Genomic DNA, 25,104 nt, shown 5'->3' on the forward strand with positions numbered 1-25,104 from the left:
CAGACCTAAGAGCCGCTCTTGTCCCGTCTCCCCCTCTAGAGGGCACTCTCTCCAAGAGCCGGGACTCCTGTGGCATGGAGACCCTACCGCTCAACGGGAACTTTAACAACAGCTACTCCCTACGCAGTATCGGCTCCGGGGACTTTCTAGGGGGCGGGGTCGGGGGCTCGGACAGCTCTCCCCCGCTCCTGCACGCCAGGGGCTCGGAGACCCTCGGTGGATGCAGCATCCGACGGAACCTGTCCGACGCCGCCGCCTTCGAGAAGATGATCATTTCGGAGCTGGTGCACAACAACCTGCGAGGTGGCGGGGGCGGGGCCGGGGGCGGGGCTCAGGGGGAGCGGGCAGGCACTCTGGCGAGGGCCCGCGGAGGAGGGGCTTCACGGGGAGGTGCGGACGCGGGATCGGGGGAGGAGGAGCCCCTCCCTCCACGGGATGTGGAGCGGCTCTACAAAGCGCTGGAGGAGCCGCTGCTCCTGCAGCGTGCCCAGTCCGTGCTCTACCAAAGCGACCCCGACGAGTCCGAGAGCTACGCCGCCGACCTCACTGAGAGCCTGGAGGCCGACGGGGGCGGAGCTAGCAGCCGCTCGCCCGCCCTCCGGGACTCGCCCTACCCCGACAGCAGCCCCGAGCCCCTGGAAGTTGCGCCGCGTTCCGCACAGCCACCCGAGGAGCTCTACTACAGTTCGGGCCGGCCCGCACTGGGCCCCCGCGGCACTGCCATGCAGACCTTCTACCAGAGCACCCCCAGGAGGCCCAGCGGGGAGGGCTACCTGGCGCCTGCGCCAGCCGCGGAGCCCCCGCACAGTGAGGGCGACGGGCAGATGCAGCTGGTCACCAGCCTGTGACTCAGACGGTGGTGAGCGGAGTGGGGGGCCGGGACATCCTGATGGCCGGTGTCACGGCCACTCCCCCTATCTCGCTCATCCTCACTGCTTCCCGTTCATCGCCTCTCATCTCCGTTATCGTTTCTTAATTTTATCTGAAAGACATGCGAACAGACCCACGGCTACGCAGAATGATCCGCCTCGATTTTCATCCCTATGTCCTCCCTTCCTTCTGTCCTTACTTCCCTCCCTTTCCACAGTGCCCCTTCGTTGGACTGTTCTGCTCCCTTCTTCCTCACACCACAAGCGCCCCCTCCCCAAAGTCTACATGCATCCCTGTAGACGTCTGGACCCTCACCCATCATCAAATGCGGCTCCCTCCACCCTCCCCCCCCCCCACTTTGTTCTGGGTCATCCTTGACCCTCCTCGCACGCCTCCTCCTCAGTCCCACTGCAGTCTCCTCTGCTGTTTCGTTCCCCTTGCTCCACGAGGCCTGCGATGTGCCAACGTCACGCTTTGGGTGTTCCCAGAATGCTCTTCGGTGTTGCCAAAAAAAAAAATAATTCAATGCAAAATCTCCCCAGAAACCGAGAGCAGAGCAGCGGAGGAAGAGTGAGGAAGTACGGCGAAAGTTGCCTGAGAATGGGTCGGACGGTGGCACAGGGGAGAGGATGGCACGATTACCCACGATTATCCCTCTCCGTGCTCATGCCCTGTGCCAGACCGAATCCCCTCTAATGGGGAAAAGCGCCGTGATTGGGCAGTCAGTGGGGCGGGGGCAAAGTTCAGGGTTCATGGGGTGAAGAAACTCCAGCCAGGAGGGATGGAGAACTTTAAAGAAAGCTGCCTTTCTCCTTTTTATTATCCACTGTGGATACCTATAGAACATAAAGGAAACCCTTCCCATAATTCCTCTGCGGGGCAGATGAGGGGCTCCGCCCCCTCAGCCACGGCCAGGTCCTCCTCCAGGACACTTTCAGCTGAAGCTGGACACGATCCCTGAGTGCTGTTAAGGTGGGGGGGGGGGGTTTCTGATTGTTACAACTGATTAGTCCACCTATAACTCTAATCCATCGTTGTAAATAAGAACCAAATTAACAAAAGCAACAACGGAAGTAACTAAGATATGAAGATATACGACTAATTTCTTGTATTGCAACTTAACGACAAAAGAGAAAATAAAAAAAAAAACATTGTAGGAGTTTGTGACCCTGAATGACCCACTTTCTTTCTCTTTTCATTCTACTCCTCTCTCTGCTCGCTTTCACTCACTCACTCCCCAGTTCTCTAAGCCTACTAGGTAAGGCTACGTTTAAGAGGCACAGTGTTGGGGCCTGGGTGAATGAGGAGAGTGACAGATTTTAAATACAGATTTTAAACGTTTAAAATGAACAACAGAAACTTCCTGGCACAATTTTTAATGTGACGTTCCATGTTTTCTGCTGCAGCCACTGCGGGTGTTACAGGGGCTTTGCTGTGAAAGGGGGTATTCCTGTTGCTGCAGAAAAGAACTCGTGTTGGGAGACAGCAGCCATTTTGAAAAAATGGCTATATCTTTCTGGCGACATAAGTATCATAGACATAATCCGAATAGATTTGTTACACTTGTTGAGTGAGCTTCCTTAATGGAATTGAGCCTTATAGAATACATAGAATATATTGAATAGGAATTATTCTGTCAAATCATCTTCGTTAAATTCCACTGTATTTATATATCTGCCATAGGACTTGTTGTAATTCTAGAACGTCGGTTACTCGTCGCGTGCATCCTTTCAGGGAGCCATTTTGGATGTCAGGTCAAAGCATATCAGGAAAATAATTCGGATGATCTCGTACCTATATTTCTAAGCAAGGTGGTGTTGTGTAAACGGCGTTGGCTAGCGGCCATGTTGTTTTCCATTTCTCAAGTTCCAATGTGAGCCGGACGCGGTTTATTTTTCATGTCTGGCAATTTCCACTCAGCTGCTGGGAAAGGTGGGGGGCACGGGTGGGGGGCACGGGTGGGGTGCTGAGATTTGGCCTTCCAATGTGTTTTTTTTTTTTTTTGTTATACCGACAAAAGGAAAATGTAAAGCCCAGTCTGTGCTGAACATGAAACGGGCGTGCCTCCGGGTGTTCCGACATCTTTTTGCATGTTTATTCCTGCTGTGTGCTGAGTACCTTTCTGGCCTGTAATCTGGACCAACCTGGGATATACAAGGGATTTTTTTTTTTTTTTGGGATTTGTTCCTGCCTCAGAAAATGCACTTTTCCTGGGCGAGCTGTAAATTTGGAACGCTTTCACACCTCAGACCGAATGGAAGGGTACTTGGGGCGATGTGGGTGGGGGCGGGGGGCAGTCTCGCTCCTCACTTTGGGCTCCATGACTCTGTCACGGCATGTGTCACGCGTGTCTGAAGTGACTGAAAGTCACAGCCCGAGACAAAGTTGAATCCTGAGTTTCTGGCACCTTCCGCTCATCCAAAAAACCAAAGTTTTGTTCCAGCTCAGATCCGGAATGCAGTTCTGGTGTGGTGTGGTTCCGTGTTCAGGTGCCCATAAGGCAGCGGCTTCCCCAGCTGTTTAGCTGCCATACATCCAGAGAACGGAATGTAATCACAGGCGATCGCTGTCGGACGCCGAGAGCTGATGGGCTTTTATCGTGGCACATTTTGTTCTGGGCTTGCTGGTGCGTCCCCCACGCTCTGAAGTGCTCTGAAGTAGCGTGGCGCACGGTAACCGTGGTTACGCAGCCGCATTCAGCCTGTCCACCCAGCAGTCTCTGCCGCTGCGCTTTTCACTGGCCAGACCGGTGGCCGCGGAGGCCGCACCCCGTCAGACCGCGTTGTTCTCAAACGACGTATCTTTGTTCCCTTTTTCGGTTTGATGGCTTCTGCTTCAGTATCCAGGGTGGTTATTCTGGGACTTTTATTTAACTCTCACAATTTTGCACACATCTGTTCATAACGAGTTAAATTTGGGTCTTTTTGTTGCAGTTTCTGGCATGCGGATTCCAGCTTGCTGGTCTGATTCAATTCCGCTCTCCTCTTTTCCCGCGTTTCCCCGTTCCGCACCTTACCATCTCTCCCAGGCCACCCCAGACCCCATCTTTTTCACAATTCTTTCTTTTTTGGAGTAGCACCTTAGCACCAGCAGTCTGTATGGTTGAAGGAAGCTCTGAATCTATTCACCGACTGGACCCCTCTCCCCATCAACGCCTTGGCAAAGGCACTTTTCTGGGTTAGGCCCCCACTGTGAGCTGGCACAGTGCTCCACTGTATGGAGGGAGTTTGGCAGACAGCTGCCGGTTCCTGGGAACAGAACAATCTGACACGGTAGTCATATTCAGAGGGTAAAAAAAAGGGATGCTGCTGCCCTCTTGTGGACAAACAGAGAATCGCGTTACCACATTCATGGAACTGGAGGGTGGCTAGCTGTGATAGGACTCACCAACCACGTTGACCTAATAGCACTCCCATCACCGTATGATCACTTAAGGCCAGTAATTCTCGTTTCTTCTCTAGAAAGGCTTTAAAAATGAGACGACACCATCAAAATAAGTGTATTGAAATATATGTGAGGATTTTAATTTCAAAGATATTTCCTCCACTTTTCAGTAGGATTATTTGCGACAGATGGATAGTGCCAGTATACGGCTAACAGTGTCCCAGCAGCTGGAGGCGGTTTGAAATGCTGCACAGTCGTGTATCTTTGTGAATCCACGGTGAGGTCTGTGTTCATGTTCAGCAGCTGTTCGTGGTACGCTGAGTGCGGACTGGGGCAGCTTCAAGGCACATGGAAGTGAAGCTAAATGCACAGTAAGGGTCGGCACAGGGCTGGAGGGGCTCTGCTACAGTAGACGTGGAGGCTGCAGCTTTTGCCGCCATTTATGTATGAATTCCTTCCTCCGGCCCCCACGCACCCTGAAACCAAGCAGGGGAGTGTCTCTGAGTATTCCGAGAAGCTGAGATCTCCAAGGGTCCAAGAGAAATGAAGCAGGATTATTAATGGTCTGAATGAGCTGGGGTGTGGGTGTATCTGTCGGTATGCCAGGGGAGAGCGGGCGTGTCTCTGGTGATCTCAGTGGAGGGAGGACGTTTCTCTTGTGGTCCCAAGGAAGGGGGTGTGTCTCTCTTGCGGTTCCGGGGAAGATGGAGAGTGGCTTTTAGTTCTCTGGGAAATGGCCAAGGGAATCCCAAGACAATGGAGGTGTGTCCTCCCAGTTCCTCTCCAGCAGAAAAGACTGTGTGGACGGTAGAAGGAGCATATCACACCTGACCTGGTCTTCAGGGGCTGTAGGTGTCCTGGGACGGCAAGAACAGGCTGTATGACGGCAGTCTGCCAAAATTTGCACACTGGTGACTGATGAGGGACCAGGGTCAAAGAATGAACTCTGTGCCAATGAGGTCACATGCAGAGAACCGCTCCTAAACTTCTTATTTCGGAGTACTGTTTGTTCTCCCTTTTTATTTACTAATTTATTTTATGTTAAAAAGTAATTATGATTTCATTATTTTGTTACGATGCTTTTTTGATGCTTTCTCATATCAAGTGCTTTGAAGGGAAAAGATTTCTGTGAGTGCGCAGATCACCACAGACTTTTAAAGACGAACTCTGTATGAACACATATTAATAAAAAGATCACCATACAACCCGAGGACTGGCAGCCTGTCTTTCTGTCTGTCTGCATGTGTGTCCGTCTCAGTCCAGAGTAGAGTCAGTGGCGTCTGCATAAAAATTGAGAATTTATATTGGGGTGGCCAACAGGGGGGGGGGGGGCTCCTATTTTGGGGGGTGACCAGGGGGTTGTGGTTTGTCCCACTGTCGTAAGAAAAACGAGAGAATTAAAAATAATGTGGCGAAAATAATCCGCTAATCAGCCCGCGGAACAAAAGAACGGGGAGGGGGGTGGATCAGATCGATTGGTCAGATTTGGTGATGTGGGTGTTAAAAGGGATGGCCAGCAGGGGGCGTAAGATTCTAATAACGGGTCCCATCCTTGAATGGCAAACGCTGATTTTCTAACTTTTTGGTAAAACTTTACTTGATGGGGCACAAATACTTAGTAATAACTACTTAAGTGCAAATCATGAACAAATATGGTTGCTACTTGAGATAAAAGATGCGTCACGATTCATTAATGATGAAGAAACATGAGATCAGCATTTCACTTGTGTTATTCATGACTTGTTTCTTCAGTAGTTCCTTCAGTAATTCACAGAGGTTTACAGAATTAGATGTAGTAACAAATATAGTAACCGCTTGGGATAAAAGTTGGGTCATGATTAATTAATGATGAACAAACATGAGATCAGTATCACGTGTTATGGCTTCTTCCTTCAGGAGTTCCTTCAGTAGTTCTGAGGTTTACAAAATTAACAAATATACCTACTGCTTGAGATAAAATGTGTCACAATTCATTAATGATGAATTAGCAGGAGAGAGAGAGAGGTAAGGAGCATGTGGTAATTACAGCATGGTGCTGCACCCAACACACCACCTCAGGGATGAGAACCTGAGTGCAGCCATGCAGCAGGTGATACCAATCCTGCCACCAACCCCCAAATCTCCCCTGTAAGTTGGAGGACCTCCTTGCAGGGCTGGATGTAGGTTAAACGTCATACCCAGGACAAAGCAATTGCAGGTTAAGGGCCTTGATGAAGGGCCCAATGGAGTAGGAGCACTCCTGCTGTTCATGGGATTCAAACTGGAAACTGTCTGATTGTTGGCACAGATCCCCAGCCTCAGAGCCACCACTCTGCCTCATATTACATCTGACATGAAATTAACATGAGATCAGCATGTATCTAAGACTTAGCTTGTGTGTTAACTAATACATAAGTAATAGTTTAGTACTACAGTATATTACAGTGGAAACCGCTTGAACTGATCATGGTTATAGTGATCAAATGCTTACTGTATATGTATGAAAAAGCTTGGGACAGAATCAGTACTGTACAAATACTGTTTAAATAATTCACTCATAGTAATCACGTGGTTCATTTACAGTGTTCATTTTGGGGTTCTTAATACATGACAACATATGGAGAAAAGTAAAACGACGGTAATTCTTTTTTAAACTTTACTTTGATAGCCCTATTTGCGTTGCAGTCTGCATCTGGCTAGCTAGGCTACCTGATGCTGATGTCGCGTGCACAGAAAACCTGACGGGAAAAAGAAAAGTCGTTTTCTGACAATGACAAATATAGACTCATCAAAGCTTATGATAAACTGCCAAAAAAACGAGCCACTGGGATGCAGCAGGGAAACTACAATAAGCTGCATTTTATGTACAGTACTATACTGTATTATAGCATATTTCAATTATACACTGCTCAGTAATTTAATTTGTACAGTATTGTTATTTAAAAAGTGTTTGAACCAGATGTACTGTATTTTGAGAGTCAATAAAATTCAGTAAATAGCGACGCTGTCCATTTTATCACCTTATATGCATGTCATAGATATACAAATGTCAATTAGATGGTAATCCGCCTGAGACAAAGAAGAAAATCTGTTAAACTGATAAATTTCACCGACACACGTGATCACTATATGCGGTTTCCATTGTATTTCTGCCCCGTCATGTAAAGTGTTACCACATTTTTTATAAAGTCAAAATCGTACAAACAAAAAACGACCACAAAGCCTCCTCCCCTTATAGGGTAAATATTACAGTTGATCCAGCGGTGGCTGTGTTCTGTCGAAAAATACTACCTATTGAGACGTGCTATAGAGCCTTTCTGCGCATGTGCAGTTCCACCGTTTTGGGATTAGGGTTAGGTTTTAGGGGTTAGGGTTAGGGTTAGGGTAAGTGTTTTAGGGGTTTTGGGGGGTTAGGGTTAGGGTTAGGGTAAGAGTTAGGGTTAGGGCTATCTATTAGCACTACGGTAGCATTTTTCGACAAGGCAGCATATTTCGACAGAACAGCTGCTCTAAAACTATAAGGGAAGGTCCTCCTCATCTAAAACATCACGAAAAACCTGGTTTAATATATTGTTGTATTTACATTGCTATTACAAATAACGTATTAGAACGTGTTAAACTTCATGGCCAGTTCATTCAGAATCAGCAGTAACTTCTCGCAAGTCGCTTAATGTGTTTTTTTTCTCATACATTACATTCCCGTAGAAGCATGAACCAACAAAACCCACTGAAGAGCAGCTTCACTTGACTTCAACGGCACTTCTGATTGCGGTGCAGCAAAGCTAGACGTTTATTGGACAAATGCTTCAAAACGTCATTTCCACGCAAGCTCAGCGTCTCTTGTAGTAAATGAAGCAGTGGGCTGGCCAGGGCGACGGGCTGCTGCATGCTGATTGGAGAATCTGTCAAAGGGGCTGCACCTCTTTTTGATTGACAGCGCATTGAAATTATACTTCGCTACCGGACCGTTTCAAGTACATTTCCATGCGGATTGTCAGCAAGTCTATCTAAGTCTTGCATTCTCAGTTTTATATATCATACTGTAAATAAAAACGTAAATATTTTGTCCTTGAGCTTGATTCGTTGATTCGTTCGTGTATCGCTCTCTTCCGTATTATTTTTCCTGCTAGCGCTGAGGTTGTCTTCTGTCTGTGCCATGCGAGCCTCTCCTTATTTGACAGTGACATCTACAGTATAAAGACAACGTGAAATACCTTAAAATGAAATGCCTTAAATGTCATAAAATGTGGCTTTAAGAAGTATTTAAATGTCTTTAAAAGAGACAGTAAATATTAATCGCAACGTTGTAAAATATGTGATAACAAAGGTACTGCCATTCAGCAGAACAGGTATTGTGGTATAAAATGAAACTGGTGCTGAATGACAAACGCGATACTGAAGGACGGATTTTATACATAATAATATTTAGCACGCAGTACCTTGACCCCCTATATAACGTGATGACCTTTACCTATTAAGTTTATATACTAACTTTTCATATTCAATATGGTATTTAATAACATGATAACATTAAAATTATGTTTTCTGTGTTTAAATAAAGGACATGTGTTTTTGTTCCAATGGTTACTAAAAGGTAGAAACATAAAATCATCAAATATTTGAGATTTACCCACCTGGGCACATATAGCATTTTACCTTTGTTATATACTGAATGACTTAATAATTCCTTAATTTAATATTGTGCAACAGAAATATGTCTGGATCAAAAAAATGAGTTGAGTTATTTAATATTATGTGTATGTATACAGATCTTCTTCTGTTACATGAATGGGCTTGGGACAACAAATTTACGCGTTTACGTGGGGGGGTACCGGCCAGGTCCCTTGGTCACCTGCTGCAACTGAGATGAACTGTGGCCCTTGTGAAATATCCTCAAGATATACAGTATGAACTTTTATGGCCTTCTCATAAAATTTAAGAAATTTAAATTGGACATTGTAAGTGAGACTGATCTGCTAACCAGTTAACGGACATATATTCTTTGGTTTCGGTTAATAATGCAATGGAACGAAATTTCAACTAACAGATAAATAAGATACACAGTTTACACACCCTCCACGCAAAGGGGCCCATGGACCCTCCGTTGTCCACTGCCCAATGTTCAATCCCAAATTACTGTACACCTTTTGCACTGCCTATAGTTCCGCCAGTGATGCCCCCCTTTAGATCCACTAGGTGGAGCCTCGGTCTGTGTGAATTTAATCCCGCAGCTCCGTATGAGTGTGTGCGGGCAGCTGCGCATTTATATGGTACACAGAGCACACAGAACCATATCAGTCAGATTAACTCGATTACATATTTCCTGATGTGGATTTTTGTGTGATTTGTAGCCTGATGAACAATAAATTCACGTACAGATTTCACAGTAAGAAAGTGCATTTCTGTCATTTAATTTGTGCGGACTGTCAACGTTTTAATGTCACCGCCAGCTGCGGTGTTCAGAATTATTTGCAAAATTATTTGGCTAGATTCGGGTCATTGTTGGTAGCTCCGTTTTACGTCTGTTGTAAGTCTGAAATAAAACCTAAAGAAACATTCTGCACATTATCTACAGTATATACCTACCTACTTCCTTATTTAGGAACCCTGCCGTTGATGTCCGAGACGGTTTGAAAAAGATTTCATTCGATTTGGTATATAGGCCTATTGTGTATTCTAGTGTTTCATATTTGTATTTAATACATCCTTGCCCAAAGCAAGAAGCTTATCTTTCGGTTCGGTTTTAAACATATTTCGCCTATGGAGATATACCACAATCAGAGATGCAACAGGAGAAGTTCTAGTTTTTGTCTTTTAACTTCTTGTGGTAATAAACACGATGTAATATCCCAGTTCATCATGATGTCATACAAAGTTGGAACATATATTTCTGATATTCTATTGCGGTTATTGGCATTTATTTTCTATGTGTTGGCGGAGCAACTTAACCTGGCGTCTCTCAATTTTGGGTCGGAAAGAGCAGTTATTGGTAACACTTGACGGGGCACAAATATTTAGTAATAACTCAGTCACTACTAAAGTACAAATCATGAACAGATCATGAACAAATGTAGTAAATGGGCTACTTCAGAAAATACGTCATAATTCATTAATGACGAACAAACATGAGATCAATATTTCATTTGTTATTTATTACATGATCTTTCTGTGGTTCCTTTTTAGTTCCTTAAGAAATTCACAAAGGTTTACAGAATTAACAGGTAGGCTATAGTAAGAAATATAGTAATTGCTTGAGATTAAACATGCGTCATAATTCATTCATGGTGAATTAACATGAGATCAGTATGTAACTAAGACTTAGTTTGTGGTTAATTAATGCATAAGTAATATTATAATGCTATGATATTTGTGCCCCGTCAAGTAAACTGTTACCTATAGTTACTGTAGGACAAGATTTGCAGTGGTGGAAAAACTTCTCAATTTTCATACTTAAGTAAAAGTAGAGATAGGCCTACCACACCAAACTGGTACCCAAGTAAAAATCATCTATAGTAAAATCGCCTTCTGCTAAAAAAAAATACCTGGTTTTAAAAGTAGGCTACTTATAGAATAAGGAAAAAGTACCATACATTCAAATCTAATGATCTTACGAAAAGCAACCAATCTTTTTAAATTCACATAAGACAGGACTGAACATGGCATTGTAAGTTACAGTGCAGCACAAAAACTGCGTCACATATTTTAATTCACAAAATGCTGTAAAACCTGATTTTTTTTTACTATTATGTGGAAACCAAATGGTCGATCTACAGGGCAGATTTAATAGTGAAATAACATTTAGAATTAGATTTTAGTGATTAATTGTCATTGTTGAAGCACCACAGCACACAGTGCACAACGAAATGTGTCCTCTGCATTTAACCCATATGTGACAATGTGACATAGCAGGGAGCAGCTAATTCAGCGCCCGGGGAGCAGTGCTTGGAGGCGGTACCTTGCTCAGGGTACCTCAGTACGTGGTGCCTTGCTGGTCGCAAGCCTGTTCGTTTAGATCGTTTCAGTAGTAGCTTTAATGCTTCTACCTTTGAATATTGACCAAATTTAAGTATCGGACTGGAATTTCGATATGTTAGCCAATATATCGTGCATCTCTTCATATTATTTGTTCGTTCTTGACAAAGAAAATAGGCTATGCTAGCATAATGAAAAATAACAACGACAATAATAATACTATTTATTTATTATTATTATTATTATGATAAACAATCATACCGAAATCTACCATCCATACCCAAACCTAAGCAATTCTTCGTATTTTACCTAGAATTCTGCATCCCCCATCAGGTGTACGTGCTGCATGCAATGTTATTTTTTAAATCTGTTGAGTAATAACGGTCGTGCAAAATACAGAAAAGTAGTAAAGCTGCAACAACTTATGATACTCAAGTAATGTTCAAATAAAGGAAAAAAAATCGACTCGAGTAATAAGTAGTTAGTTACTTTACAGCTCTGCAGATTTGTGTGTTTGTTTCGATGCCGAAGCCCATCCAGCTAAACCCTGCATATGAACCACAGGCCGTTTACAATGAAGGCAGGAACTCACTTTCTCAAATTAGAATGCTGAAGTCAAATGAATCACAAGCATTTTAACTGAAGCTTAAACAAAATTTTGCGAATTGTGGTTTTATTCTGTTTTTATTGTTAGTCACACATATAACCAGATATAAAACAGAACATTTTAGCAGTTAGCATGACGGTTAAACACACATTAAAAAAAAGCAACAGACTTAACTGGAAATGTAAATCACCTTACCTCATGGTGATTTCCATTTCCAGTTAAGTCTCTTGCTTTTAGAAACACCCAAGTACCTCGCCATATAAAATATATGTATGTATATAAATGTATGCATTTAAGTGTCTTTGAATATAGAAATACAGAAAATTATACATGTATATGGATGTATGTAACAATCTTTGTATATAATAATGATAAAAAATCAATAAGGTGATGATGATAATGATTATAATTGTTATGATAATTATTATCATCCTCATTAATATTTATTATTCTTACTATGTTTTGCCTTGCACTGTTTTAAGTAGAGGATTTCTGATAACTTACTGAATTAATCATAAGAAATTATATTAGCATTAATCTCCTGTACGGGTGAGCAGTGACGTAACCCTTCCACAGGGCTGCCCTGCTCTCCCCGCCCCTGACGTAAGACCCACACCAGTCCCTTTCTCCCTGACATGCCTCCTGGGGATCCAAGGTACAGCTGTCACACGCACTGTGTCGGAAATGCCCGGCGAGGTCCGTCAGGAATGAACAGCCAGCCCGGCAGGTCCACGGCTGAATGCGGCCTTTCTATCAATGCGAGAGGCTGCTTATATGGATAAACTACATATGAAGCTTATAAAGTTAATAATCAATCTTGCTACTGAATCTTCTGCCACATACCTATAATTCCCTATAACATATTCTATACCGGTGGTCACCAACTGGCTGACTCTGGTCTGCATGTGGATGGAACTAAAATCAAATCCAGACCGCATGACTGGTTCCCTGTGGGCTTCTATTAGCTGATGCCCAACAACCTGATGACCACTGCTCTATATTACACTATACTACACTCTACTATGCTACACTATACTATACTATACTATACTATACTATACTATACTATACTATGCTCTACCAAAGGAGGAAAAAACTGACATATTTTACCAAGAAAGGGAGTGCCTAAACCACAGAACATCAACCAGCTTGTTGCCACATGCAGGCAATAATCTGCTTTCATCCTTGTTTGCGATCAATTGAGGTCCATCCAATCAGTGCTTAGCTCACCATCATAAGGTACCAATTCATCCTCTGTGCTTCAATGTGAGCAGAGTAGTTTGAGACAAAAATGAGAGAAGCGATGAAAGTAAAGAAGGACTTATACCTATGTATGTATGTATAAAACGTTCTCTGTATAATGAAAATATCTTTTACTACATCTAGCCTTTGTTAGAAATGAAAACCGAATAGTTTCTAAAAATGAGTTGATTTTACACCAGAGGGAGACAGGATGACTATTTCAACTAACAAAATGTCTCTTTGTCCTTCCTGGTCATATTCTGATCATCTGCAGGCTGCCTCCACCCATTCCTACGAAAACCACCATCTGAAGCAGCTAAAAACAAAAGTGAGATTTCAGTTTCATTATGTCTCAATTGGAGAAGCACCGTTTAAAAACAAAAAGCCTTCAGTTTAAAATCGTTTTTGATGCCCCTTTGACAAAATTGACCCCAACTTGTCTGCAGTATCAGAGATGTGCAAAGCCAGTCAGTTATAATTAGTCAGGTCTAATTAATAACTCAGCTGCAATACAATCCAGTGAGTACAGCATCCCCTGTAATATGTGGGATAATGTTTTGGAAATCAATACCAGTTACACTATGGGGTATAATTACAGTTTAAAACTCACCCAATTTTCCACTAGATCCGCAAAATGGACACAAGCCCAGTGATGGGAACTACAAAGGTACAAACACTATTATTATTATTATTATTATTATTATTATTATTATTATTGAATGATACATTTCATACATTTGTGATACATTTGTGCCATAGCAGTAGCTGGAGAACACTCTAGATTTTATTCTGAAACAAAGAGAGACTCACCCAAAACAGCCAAGTAATGTAAGTTAGATGTAACTTTAGATGCATTATTCTGTTCTTCTTCAGTACATCCTGGCATAAGACAGCAGAATAGCCTCATTGATTTGAAATACTCTGCACATGTAACCTACAGTGTAAGATTTGGGTCTACAAAGTATATAGAACGATTTACTCAAGACAAAACTACCACCAAACTGTTAACCCTTACCTGTGACAATGAAGTGAACGTGAAGTTCCTGAAATTTAAAAAAGAAAAGTAAAATTATGGTTGAAAACATGTACAATATTTTTGCCATTGTCACAAGCTACGCCGAGATAGGAGAGCCTACCTTAAACTTGTCATCAGTAGCAGAGTAAGTCAGGTTAAGACATCGTTTGAGGTAGATGCTCCCAGAGAGGATCTGTTCTACCTCAGCGGTCAAGTTACTTAAAAAGGGGCCATATTCAATACACAACAGAGGGATTTTCTGTAAGACAACAGGAAGGCGACAGTGGTCTAGTATGACAGATTTACAAGGACTAAACTGTCTGATTGACTGATTCACTTCTAACTGAATCTTCCTATTTGTGGAAAAAGGATTGTTTGAATTTTGTGCCTCAGGTTCACATGATTTTGAACGTGCCTGTGTTTCTTTAACACGTGACTGTACAGTAATTCTTCACTCATTATTGTGTCCTGCATTAATGGTGTTATCTCAGCACATACCTCACTGACCCATTCCTCACTGTGAAGTTTATCCGTGGTCCAGTTTGTGTCGGCTGAATATTTATACATCCCATTAGCATATATATCTTCACAGCAAATATATACGTCTCTCTGTGTCACTGTACAGCCTGCAGAACAGAAAAGATCAAAGTCAGATGTAAGTAACAGCTGAAACAAATACGTTCACACTGGGAGTAAACCTGTATCACGCCCCCCGAGCCTCACCCTTCATAAGGGCGCTGGTCACCTACACAGCATTAGCAATAACCCCACTCGGCAGCCATTTCCTGGTTCCTCGCAACAACAGAAAAATTACACCAAAAAGCACCAAGATTTAAGAAAAAAAAAAGATTCTAAAGCTAGATATGAATCACTTTTAAAACCAAAACAACAACAAAAGCCACAACACAACCACATAGCTATAAACAGAGCATTACTACATACTTCCTGAAAACAAGATGCAAATCACTTTCATTTTTTACGTCTAGAGCCAGGAGTATTTTCAGTTATTTTTCGGACGTCTGAAACATTTACATAGGCATTGATTAGATTCTAAATAGTAAATTCCTAGACAAATGGTAGCCTTGTACAGAAACACACAATGCACTGAGTAAATTAGAGAAGTTAAACTGTGTACGTAGTAATTTCACTGGTTACTCTAAGAAAACACCTTCATTCAAAATGATTGTTTTGGTGACTTGTATTTGCAACGATGCAAATTTTTTTTCTGTAGCTTCACATTGTGGGCAACTTCTTACTTTCTGTCTTCTGAGTAGTTTGTAGCAACTCAGTTTAAAAAAAAAAGCTTTTAACGCAACTTATTTCTTTCACTGTTACTTCTCAACTTCACACGTAATAATTCCCAAAGAGAGGAACAAATATTTGCGTTTCCTTACCGTACACTTTGATAAATATCAGCATAAAAATGATACGATCAGCAAGCACAGCCATGACAAAAACTTCCTTTTACTTTTCAGCTTTTTTTCGGCATGCCAGTGCAGAGATACCGATTAAAGAAATCACACGACAATGTGACGTCACATGCGATTTCTCTCAACGAGTCAGGCTTTGGGACGTCTCCTAGGCCCAAATGGTCAACTGAAGTTATTAGTAGGAAGATGTGCTGCAAGACTCAGGGAAATGTAGTGTTTCCTGAAAGTGGTTAATGTTTAATCTAGCTATATGCTTACTGTATTCCTTTGGTGTCTGCCTGTCTGTTTCTTTTTAGTAGTCTGGATGAGCTACAGTACCAGTCAGAGAATGGTTTATCTGTACCATTTTCTACATTTTAGAATAATTATCAAGATGGCAAAACTATAAAATAACATATATGGAATTATGCACTGACCAAAAAAGTATTAAACAAAAAATATTGTTTGGAGGGAAGGGCAGCTCGGTGGGTTGGGACTCATGAGGTTGCTGGTTCAAATCCTTAGGTCGGGAAAGTGATCGCACCATTGGGCCCCTGAGTGAGGCCCTTAGCCCCATTCGCTCCAGGGGCTGGCTGAGGTGGCCTCCTGCGATGCTTCTCCAGCTGTCCTGAAGGAGTTCCCGCATATGCTGAGCATCCATTGGCTGCTTTTACTTCACTCTCTGGTCAAATTCCTTCAAAATTATTCTACACACTGTGTTTAGGTCAGGTGGGCAGGTCATGTGACGTGACACTGTCACTCTCTTTTGTAGGCAGTTTGGCGTGTCCAAACTCTTGACTGGTACTGTACATGGCCTTATCTCTATAAATGTATAAACGTACATGACATTAAGCATTATTTCGCTCAGTGAGTCAGGGATTGGGAGTGAGTCTTTTGGGCCCGAACCATCAGTTGGAGTTATTAGGTGGAAATGTAGTGATTCTGCCACATTTCCTTTAATAAGCTTGATGTTTAACCTAGCTAAAAGCTTACTATACTGTCATGGCTTATAGTACACCAGAGCTATTACACTCAACCATGAGCTTATCTCTCTAAACAGAGTTATGACCTGACTGTTAAAGGATGCTTTTGTACGTGGAGGAAGAGACTTTAAACCCAAGCTTGATGGAATCATCAGACACGGAGTTGAAAAGATAAACACAGGCATCAAGGCTCATGTTTTGTCTGTGAGACTCACAGTTTTAGCCCATGTTGCTAATTCATAGTCGTCCCACGGGTTCTTATGTGACCAAACCAAGCGAAGACAAAAGTATGACGTGACAGGAGAATTAAAAAGCTAGTTTTAGAACACTAATACATAAGAAAATCCACACACCTTTACCAGAGAAAGCAAAGGAGAGAGCTGTCTGAGGAGCTCAGAAAGAAGATTATAGATAACCATGTTAAAGGTAAAGGCTTTGAGACCATCTCCAAGCAGCTTCATGGTCCTGTGACCACAGCTGACAATATTTTTTAAAAGTACAAGGTTCATAGGACTGTAGCCAACCTCCCAGGACGCAGACACAGGAGGAAATGCAATCCCAGGTCAATCAGAAGAATAGTGTGGATGGTAGAAAAAGAGCCAAGGCAGAGGCTCAAATCCTGGTCCCAGAGGTGCGTAACAACAGTGCTAACCACTGTGCTGACACTGGCAAATGTGGGTGCAAATATCCACTTTTCTTATACTATAAATGTACTGATTCTGTGATGTTTAGGCAGCAGTAACAGTGGAGCTCATGAACAGCAGCCATCCACCCCAAAATAACACAGTCAAACCTAACCGACAAAGGGGATTTGAAGAGCTTCATAACCAGGAGGAATAACTGATTAAATACAGGAAAGAGACATTTAATCCAAAGGTGGACTGGAAAAGGTATTTGACGGTGAGGCTTAAGTCACACAACAGACTCAGGATGCTTATTTATTATTTATTTTATTTCCTTCCACAGTTTGCAAGATACAAAGTAACTCCCTGAGCTGGACTGTCCCACACTTTCTGAATATATTGTAGGCCAGTGTTTCCCAATCTGGTCCTCGGGGCCCACAGTCGGTCTATGTTTTTGCTCCCTTCGAGCTCCCTGCCAAACAGTCCACATTTTGTGGATTCCCTGTTAGGGAGCTGGAAAGGAGCAAAAACATGAACTGTCTGTGGCTCCCTGAGGGTAACACTGTTGTCAGGACTTGGGGCTGCTGATTGGATGGGCGGCTCCAGGACGACGTGCACACAAAGATGAGGAGTCAGGAACGGAGAACCAGAGGGAGCAGGAACAGGAACCAGCAGCAGGAGCAGGGAGATGTGGCTGAGATAAAAGAAGAAAGAAAACAAAGAATATTAGGAAATGAAAAACAAGCCTCCGAACAAGCCTAGACAAAACATCAGAAACTGAAAAGAATTATTCAGACCCAGAAACCAGAGTCTAGACATAATCAAACTGAGAACAGAGACCAAACCCCAAGGGAGGTCATACAGACTCACTCAATCCCAAAGTCACCAAAGCAGTGCCAAGTGTACCTGATGGGGTTAAATAAAAATTAAAATTTGTTTTCTGTACTCCACTTCTCAGAAAAAAATGAATAACTAAAAGTCACTATCTTGTATTATATTTGCTAAATCCCTTGTGGGTGATGAATGAGTACTGGGTGTAAATGCCCATAAACACCAGGGAGTGAGAGAGATGTGGAGAGGAAAAGACCACCTTCAAATTAACATCTACTGCTTGGTAAGTCAGATTTTCACATTGTTTGAGGAAGATCATGCTGGGAGAGACTTCAGCTACATCGCTGGTGGCACTTTTCTTAATAGGATCCTGCTTGTGGTTGATCTCAGCCAGAACCAAACCCTGAGGGACCAGCAGAAGACATTTTCTTGTGCAGACCCTGTTTGTGTAAAATGAAGTGACTTAAAACGGAAAGGCACTATCTGGAGTCGTTCGCGCTGAGCGTATTACAACAATTACATTTGTTTGATTTGTGATTCGTAGAAGCTGATGTGAAACAAGGACATTTGTTCCAGGGGAAGTTAATTAAGCAATGTATTTACTTTCAGATTCCATCACCATCCCAGGTTTGAACAATCCCTGGGTATCCTTCGAACGAGTAGGGGTGGTACCCCGATGTCCTGGCTAAAATTGCCCACCGTGGCCCTACCAAATGTGACCTACTAGTCATCCCCTGTATCTAATTGGTGAATCCTCTCCTGCCCCTTCATCACTGTGGCTTCTGAGTGGTGAGCGTACTGATGCAGAATGGCTGCCGTCCATATTTTTGAGGGAGCACAAAGATGAACTGTGTGGTGGTCCCCTAGTTGAGAAACACGACTCATGTTTCAGCAGCTCTTTTATAATAAACCTGTTGATCAGCCTCAAGTTTTCCTGAACATCTCTTGCAAATGAACGGCTGCATCACAAACCATTGCATGTTTTTCGGCCAATTATGGCTGTTACTAAGATTAGAAAAGTAGGCCAACCACACTGATATGTAAGATACAGATGTGTTTCATTTTCCATTTTCAGTTTGCTTTATTTTAGAAATATGGTGCTCAAAACTAGTACTTATATTTCCATATTTTATATGCAAGTTTTATTTAGCACGTTTGGTAACACTTTACTTGAGGGGGCACTAATAATGAAGTACTACACTTTTAATGCATTAACTAACCAGTAACTAAGTGTTAGTTACCTGCTGATCTCATGTGCATGTATCATTCATCATGGCGGTTCATGCATTTTATGCAGGTGTTATATTAATTCATGATTTGTTTTTGAGTAGTAACTGAGATACTAAGTTGTTTGTGCCCCCTCAAGTAAAGTGTTACCCACACAATCAACCAAACAGTCAGCATTACATTTACCTATAATATTCCCACACCATACGATTTTGTTTTCATCAGAAGAAGTATTAAAAACTCAGTAAGATAAACACCGGTAGTAAATGGATGCTGGATCATATTTTTCATCTCCATCACAGAACTTCCTTTCTTGCTCAAATAAAAAGGCATGTGACCACAGTGTTTCTAGGTTATGTCTCTTCTAATACCTACAGTCTTGAAATGGTACCACTGCTCTCTCGGGCCAGAGGACAAAACACCTTCCTTTCTTCATGTTTATAAGGTCCTCAGTAAACAAACGAATAATGAAAGGGTGTCTGTGGCCAGTACCCTCTGGGCTGTGGCTTTACATCCTTTTGCAGTTTGCATTTTCTGTCGCATCTGTAGGGAATTTCCCTCCAGTTTCCTCCCACCGTGCGCAGACAAGCATTTAAGCACATTGCTGGCTCTAAATTGCACATGCAGTGTCACTGTGTGCCCTTTGGTGGTCTGGTAGCCCACCCAGAATGCCATTCTTAGGGTATGAACCAGGCTGACCATGGGACTCTGGACTGGATTGGATAAGTAATCCAGATTGATGATTGCAAGCTGATTAGGGACTAAGCAGAACCTGTTTAATTTAAAGAGATCAAGTCCACAACAGGGGTATTTCTAGGATTTGACCTGTATTGTGGCTGAGATGCCAGCAACGTTGCCACTTTCAATCTCTATATATCACTTTTTTATTTGTTGTCTTTTTTTGCACCTGACCGTATAACTCAACGAATCATGGGATCGGATAATAAATCAAACGGTGTGTCAAGGTTACGTTATTTGACTGAAAGATGGCGCTGGTGTTCAACAAAAATGTTCAGCTTGACTATTCACAATTATAATAATAATAATAAACAGTATATAAAAAGCAGAAAGGGTGTCGATGCTGAACAAACACGCGTGTATATATAGTTCTTATTTGCTTTACTTAAGCCAAATTCATGTGCATGTCTTGATGGATGGGGACGCATCGTGGATGTTCTAAAAAACTGATGAACTAGATTGGCGGAAATCTATTTGATGGAAAACAAAAGATTGATCTACAGGACAGATTTAATAATGAATAATTAACATTTCACAGGCCTGTATTAATAGATTATTTCAGTAGTAGCTCTAGTGCTGCTAACTTTTAATATTGCTAAAGTTTAAGTATCGGATGGCAATTTCCGTATGTTAACCAATACTGTACAGTATATTGTGCATCTTTTCATGTGGTTTCTTCAGTCTTGACAAAGACAATAGGTGATGCAGGCTTAACGCATAATAATAATAATACAAACAACAATGATAGTATTAAAATTTTTATTATTATTATTATTATTATTATTATTATAAACAAACAATCAAATTGCTAAAGAATTGTAAGAGAAAATCGCAACATTGATTCTGAATGGAAGGAAAATGTGACTCATATTCAATGTTGTAGGTTTGGTTTCATCATTGGTAGGGACCAAATCAGTCCCCCCGCTCCCCTAAACACACACGGTACTCCCACCATATCGACAGACATGTGTCCCTACCATCCATACCCAAATCTATGTTCTTCTTCGTATTTTACCTAGAATTGTGAATCCCCATCCCCATTATCTTTTTAATTTGGTAACGATGATTGTGCAAAAGATAGAAAAGTCGTACAGCTGCAATAACTTACAATACTCAATTAATGTACAATTAAAGAAAAAATGTTTACAATGAAGGCGGGAACTCACTTTCTCAAATTAGAATACTAAAGTCAAATGAATCACAAGCATTTTAACTGAAGCTTAAACAAATTTTTGCGAATTCTGTTTTTATTGTTAGTCACACATATAACCAGATATAGAACAGAACATTTTAGCAGTTAGCATGACGGTTAAACACACATTAAAAAAAAGCAACAGACTTAACTGGAAATGTAAATCACCTTACCTCATGGTGATTTCCATTTCCAGTTAAGTCTCTTGCTTTTAGAAACACCCAAGAACCTCGCCATATAAAATATATGTATGTATATAAATGTATGCATTTAAGTGTCTTTGAATATAGAAATACAGAAAATTATACATGTATATGGATGTATGTAACAATCTTTGTATATAATAATGATAAAAAATGAATAAGGTGATGATAATGATTATAATTGTTATGATAATTATTATCATCCTCATTAATATTTATTATTCTTACTATGTTTTGCCTTGCACTGTTTTAAGTAGAGGATTTCTGATAAGTTACTGAATTAATCATAAGAAATTATATTAGCATTAATCTCCTGTACGGGTGAGCAGTGACGTAACCCTTCCACAGGGCTGCCCTGCTCTCCCCGCCCCTGACGTAAGACCCACACCAGTCCCTTCCTCCCTGACATGCCTACTGGGGACAGTCGTCCGAGGCACTACAGTCGTGTCGGAAATGCCATCCTGGCAGGTTCACGGCTGAACCCTCCATTCCTGACCTGAATGCTGCCTTTCTGTCAGTGCAAGAGGCTGCTAAGTTGGATAAACTACATATAAAGCTTAAAAAAAAATTATCAAACCCGCTACTGAATCTTGTCTGCCATATACTTCATTCCCTATAACATATTCTATACCAGTGTTCACCAACTGGGTGACTCTAGTCCGCATGTGGGCTGAACTAAAATTGAATCTGAACCACCTGACTGGATCCGTGTGGGCTCCTAGTAGCTCATGGTCAATGAGTTGGTGACCATTGCTGTATAATGCATTGCATTATACTATACTATACTATACTATACTATACTATACTATACTATACTGTACTATACTGTACTATACTATACTGTAGTCTGCGAAAAGAGGAAAAAACTGACATTTTACCAAGAAAGGGAGTACCTAAACAACAGTATGTCAACCAATTTGTCGCTATATGCGAGCAATAGTCTGGTTGTGTCCCTGTTTACAATTAATCGAAATACATCCAATCAGTGCTTAGCTCACTATTATAAGGTACCAATTAATTCTCTGTGTTTGAACAATGGAAGAGTAACTTTGAGACGAAAATGTGAGAAGCGATGTCTGCTGGTGAAAATCAATGACTAATTATACCTATGTATGTAAGTATAAAATGTTATCTGTCTAATAAAAATATCTTTTACTACATCTAGCCTTTGTTAGAAATCAAAACCTTATTGATTCTAAAAATTAGGTGATTTTACACCAGAGGGAGACAGGATGGTTATATCAACTAACAAAATGTCTCTTTGTCCTTCCTCAGCCGTATTCTGATCATCTACAGGCTGCCTCTGCCCATTCCTAAGGCATGACAACCTCCGTCTGAGGCAGCTGAAAGCAAAAGTGAGAGGTTAGTTTCATTATATCTTACTAGGAGAAGCACCATTTAAAAACAAAAAGCCTTGAGTTTAAAATAGTTTTTGACGCCCCTTTGACAAAATTGACCCCAACTTGTCTGCAGTATCAGAGATGTGCAAAGCCAGTCAGTTATAATTAGTCAGGTCTAATTAATAACTCAGCTGCAATACAATCCAGTGAGTACAGCATCCCCTGTAATATTTGGGATAATGTTCTGGAAATCAATACCAGTTACACAATGGGGTATAATTGCATTTTAAAACTCACCCGATTTTCCACTCGATCCCCAAAATGGACAAAAGCCCAATGATGGAAACTACAAAGGTACAAACACGGCTTTGCTGTTAAACAAAACAAACTGCTACTTTTGCTCATGTCAATTTGCTAGCAGTAGCTAGGAATCGTTCTACGTTTTATTTAAAAAAAAAGAGACACTCACCAACAGCAATCAAGGTGCCTAGGTAAGATGGTACTTTAGATGTTACTTGAGATGTTACTTCCGATGTTACTTCCGATGTTACTTCTGATGTTACTTTACTACGCCCTGGCATAAAACAATAGAACAACATCATTAATTTGAAATATTCTGCACATGTAATCTACAGTGTACAATTTGGATCTACAAAATTTACAAAAAAGATTTACAAAACACAAAACAAAACTACAATCAAACATCTTACCCATGACAATGTACTGGACATGCATTTCCTTAAATATAAAAAGAAATCTAAAATTAATATTTTGTTTTAAATGGTTGAAAACATGCACAATAGTTTTTGCTATTACTAAAAAGATAGGAGAGCCTACCTTATACATGTTATCAGTAGCACGGTATGTCAGGTTAAGACATGTTTTGAGGTAGATGTTCCCGGGGAAGACCTGTTCTACCTCAGTGGACCGGTTTTCTGGAAGGCGGAAGTATTCGATACTTGCCAGAGGGACATTCTGTAAGAGGACAGGAAGGTCACAGTGGTTTTACATCACAAGTTTTCAAGGACTAGACTGACTCATATGATACACAAGGTGTTACAGTGACTGACTGGCTGATTCTCTTCAAACTGAATCTTCCTATTTGTGGGAAAAGGATTGTTTCAGTTTTGTACCCCAGGTTCACATGATTTTGAAAACATCTGTATTTCTTCAACATGTGACCTTAATACTTAACTTGTTCGTGTGTCCTGAATTAATGGTGTTATCTCAGCACTTACCTCACTGTCCCAAACCTCACTGTGAAGTCCAGCCGTGGTCCAGTTTGTGTCGGCTGAATATTTATACATCCCATTCGCATATATATCTTCACAGGAAATATTTACGCTTTTCTTTGTCACTGTACAGCCTGCAGAACAGAAAAGATCAAAGTCAGATGTAAGTAACAGCTGAAACAAACACGTTCACACTGGGAGTAGACCTGTATCACGGCCCCCCGAGCCTCACCCCTCCTAAGGGCGCTGGTCACCTACACAGCATTAGCAATAGCCCCACTCTGCTCTCCCATCCCCCACACCTCCACACTCACGTTGTCATCTTGGCGGCCATTTTGTGGTTCCTCCAAACAATCAGATTGTTTAAATAATAAAAAAACACATTTGAAAGCTGTATTTAGAACTCTTTCACAACAAAACAACGAACAAAAACCACAACCTGACCACATAAACGGAGCATTACTATGCGCTTCCTCAAAGCGAGAATGCAACTTACTCCCGGTTTTTACATAAACATTAATTACAGGCTAAATAATACACCCTCCCTAAAAGCAAGGATTAAAGTCACTCCCAATTTTACACCCAGAGCCCGGAGCGTTTTCAGATATTTGGCTAAACCGGCAGCATTTACATAGACATTTAAATAGTAAATTCCTAGATAAGTGGTACGTGGCCTTGTACTGAAACACACAATGTTTTTATGTACATGAAAAGGCCGCTGGTTACTCTAAGAAAACCCAAAACAATCTTCAAAACGATCTTGTCAATTAATTGTCCTTGCAAAGAACTATATTTTTTTGCTACCAAATCTGATAATTCCCAAAGAGAGCAACTGATATTTGCCTTTACTTACTGTAGGTGTCGATGAATATCAGCATAAAGGAGAAAATCCCAGTGAAAGTAGCCATGCGGTACATTTTCGGGTGAGTCATGTAGCTGTCGCTGGAAGATGCTGCAATTCCGTCGCAGAAGAGCTACATAGTCACGCGAGAATGTGACATTACGCATTGTTTCTCTCAATGAGTCAGGCGTTGGGATGTCTCCTGAGCCCGAACCATCAGTTAGAATTATTAGTGGGAAGACATAGGACCCATGGAAATGTAGTGTTTCTAGTACATTTCCTTTAATAAGGTTTATGTTTTTACTAGCTAAATGCTCACTGTATTCTTTTGACTTATAGTATACCAGAGCATTTACACTCAGTCGTGGGCTTATCTCTGTAAACAGAGTTATGGCCTAACTGCTAAAGGAGGCCTT

The 25,104-nt window shown here is 41.6% G+C and overlaps 2 protein-coding genes across 6 annotated transcripts in view; one reads left to right on the top strand and one right to left on the bottom strand.

The window, feature by feature from the left end:
* Positions 1-5,452, top strand: part of LOC111849201 (adhesion G protein-coupled receptor L1-like) — a 70,691-nt gene extending 65,239 nt beyond the window's left edge. For all 4 annotated transcript variants that reach the window (XM_072705189.1, XM_072705190.1, XM_072705191.1 and 1 more), the window contains one exon: positions 40-5,452. In XM_072705189.1, coding sequence (XP_072561290.1) covers positions 40-848 — 809 coding nt within the window. In that variant the 3' untranslated portion in view covers positions 849-5,452. The remainder of the gene's footprint in view (positions 1-39) is intronic.
* A 15,287-nt stretch (positions 5,453-20,739) lies between these two features.
* LOC140581677 (uncharacterized) lies at positions 20,740-24,806 on the bottom strand. 2 transcript variants are annotated; one of them, XM_072705148.1, is made up of 7 exons: positions 24,701-24,806; positions 23,854-23,981; positions 23,453-23,590; positions 23,326-23,353; positions 23,085-23,189; positions 22,913-22,961; positions 20,740-22,618 (listed from the first exon to the last, which is right to left on the bottom strand). In XM_072705148.1, the coding sequence occupies exons 1-7, from the start codon at positions 24,777-24,779 to the stop codon at positions 22,471-22,473; spliced, it is 675 nt and encodes a 224-aa protein (XP_072561249.1). In that variant the 5' UTR covers positions 24,780-24,806; the 3' UTR covers positions 20,740-22,470. The 2 variants fall into 2 exon arrangements, with proteins under 2 accessions (XP_072561249.1, XP_072561250.1); XM_072705149.1 differs by lacking the exon at positions 24,701-24,806 and adding an exon at positions 24,162-24,666.
* Positions 24,807-25,104: the final 298 nt, after the last annotated feature.

This window comes from Paramormyrops kingsleyae, chromosome 22 (genome assembly GCF_048594095.1).
Source record: "Paramormyrops kingsleyae isolate MSU_618 chromosome 22, PKINGS_0.4, whole genome shotgun sequence".
Lineage (NCBI taxonomy): Eukaryota > Metazoa > Chordata > Actinopteri > Osteoglossiformes > Mormyridae > Paramormyrops > Paramormyrops kingsleyae.

Bases quoted from the DNA above. Each gene is read 5' to 3' on its own strand.
- LOC140581677 (XM_072705148.1), bottom strand. From the start codon at position 24,779: ATGACTCACCCGAAAATGTACCGCATGGCTACTTTCACTGGGATTTTC. The intron at 23,354-23,452 runs GTAGGCTCTCCT...TTTATATTTAAG, and splicing joins CTACTGATAACATGTATAAG to GAAATGCATGTCCAGTACAT. The intron at 22,962-23,084 runs GTGAGTGTCTCT...GTACCTTTGTAG, and splicing joins AGGCACCTTGATTGCTGTTG to TTTCCATCATTGGGCTTTTG.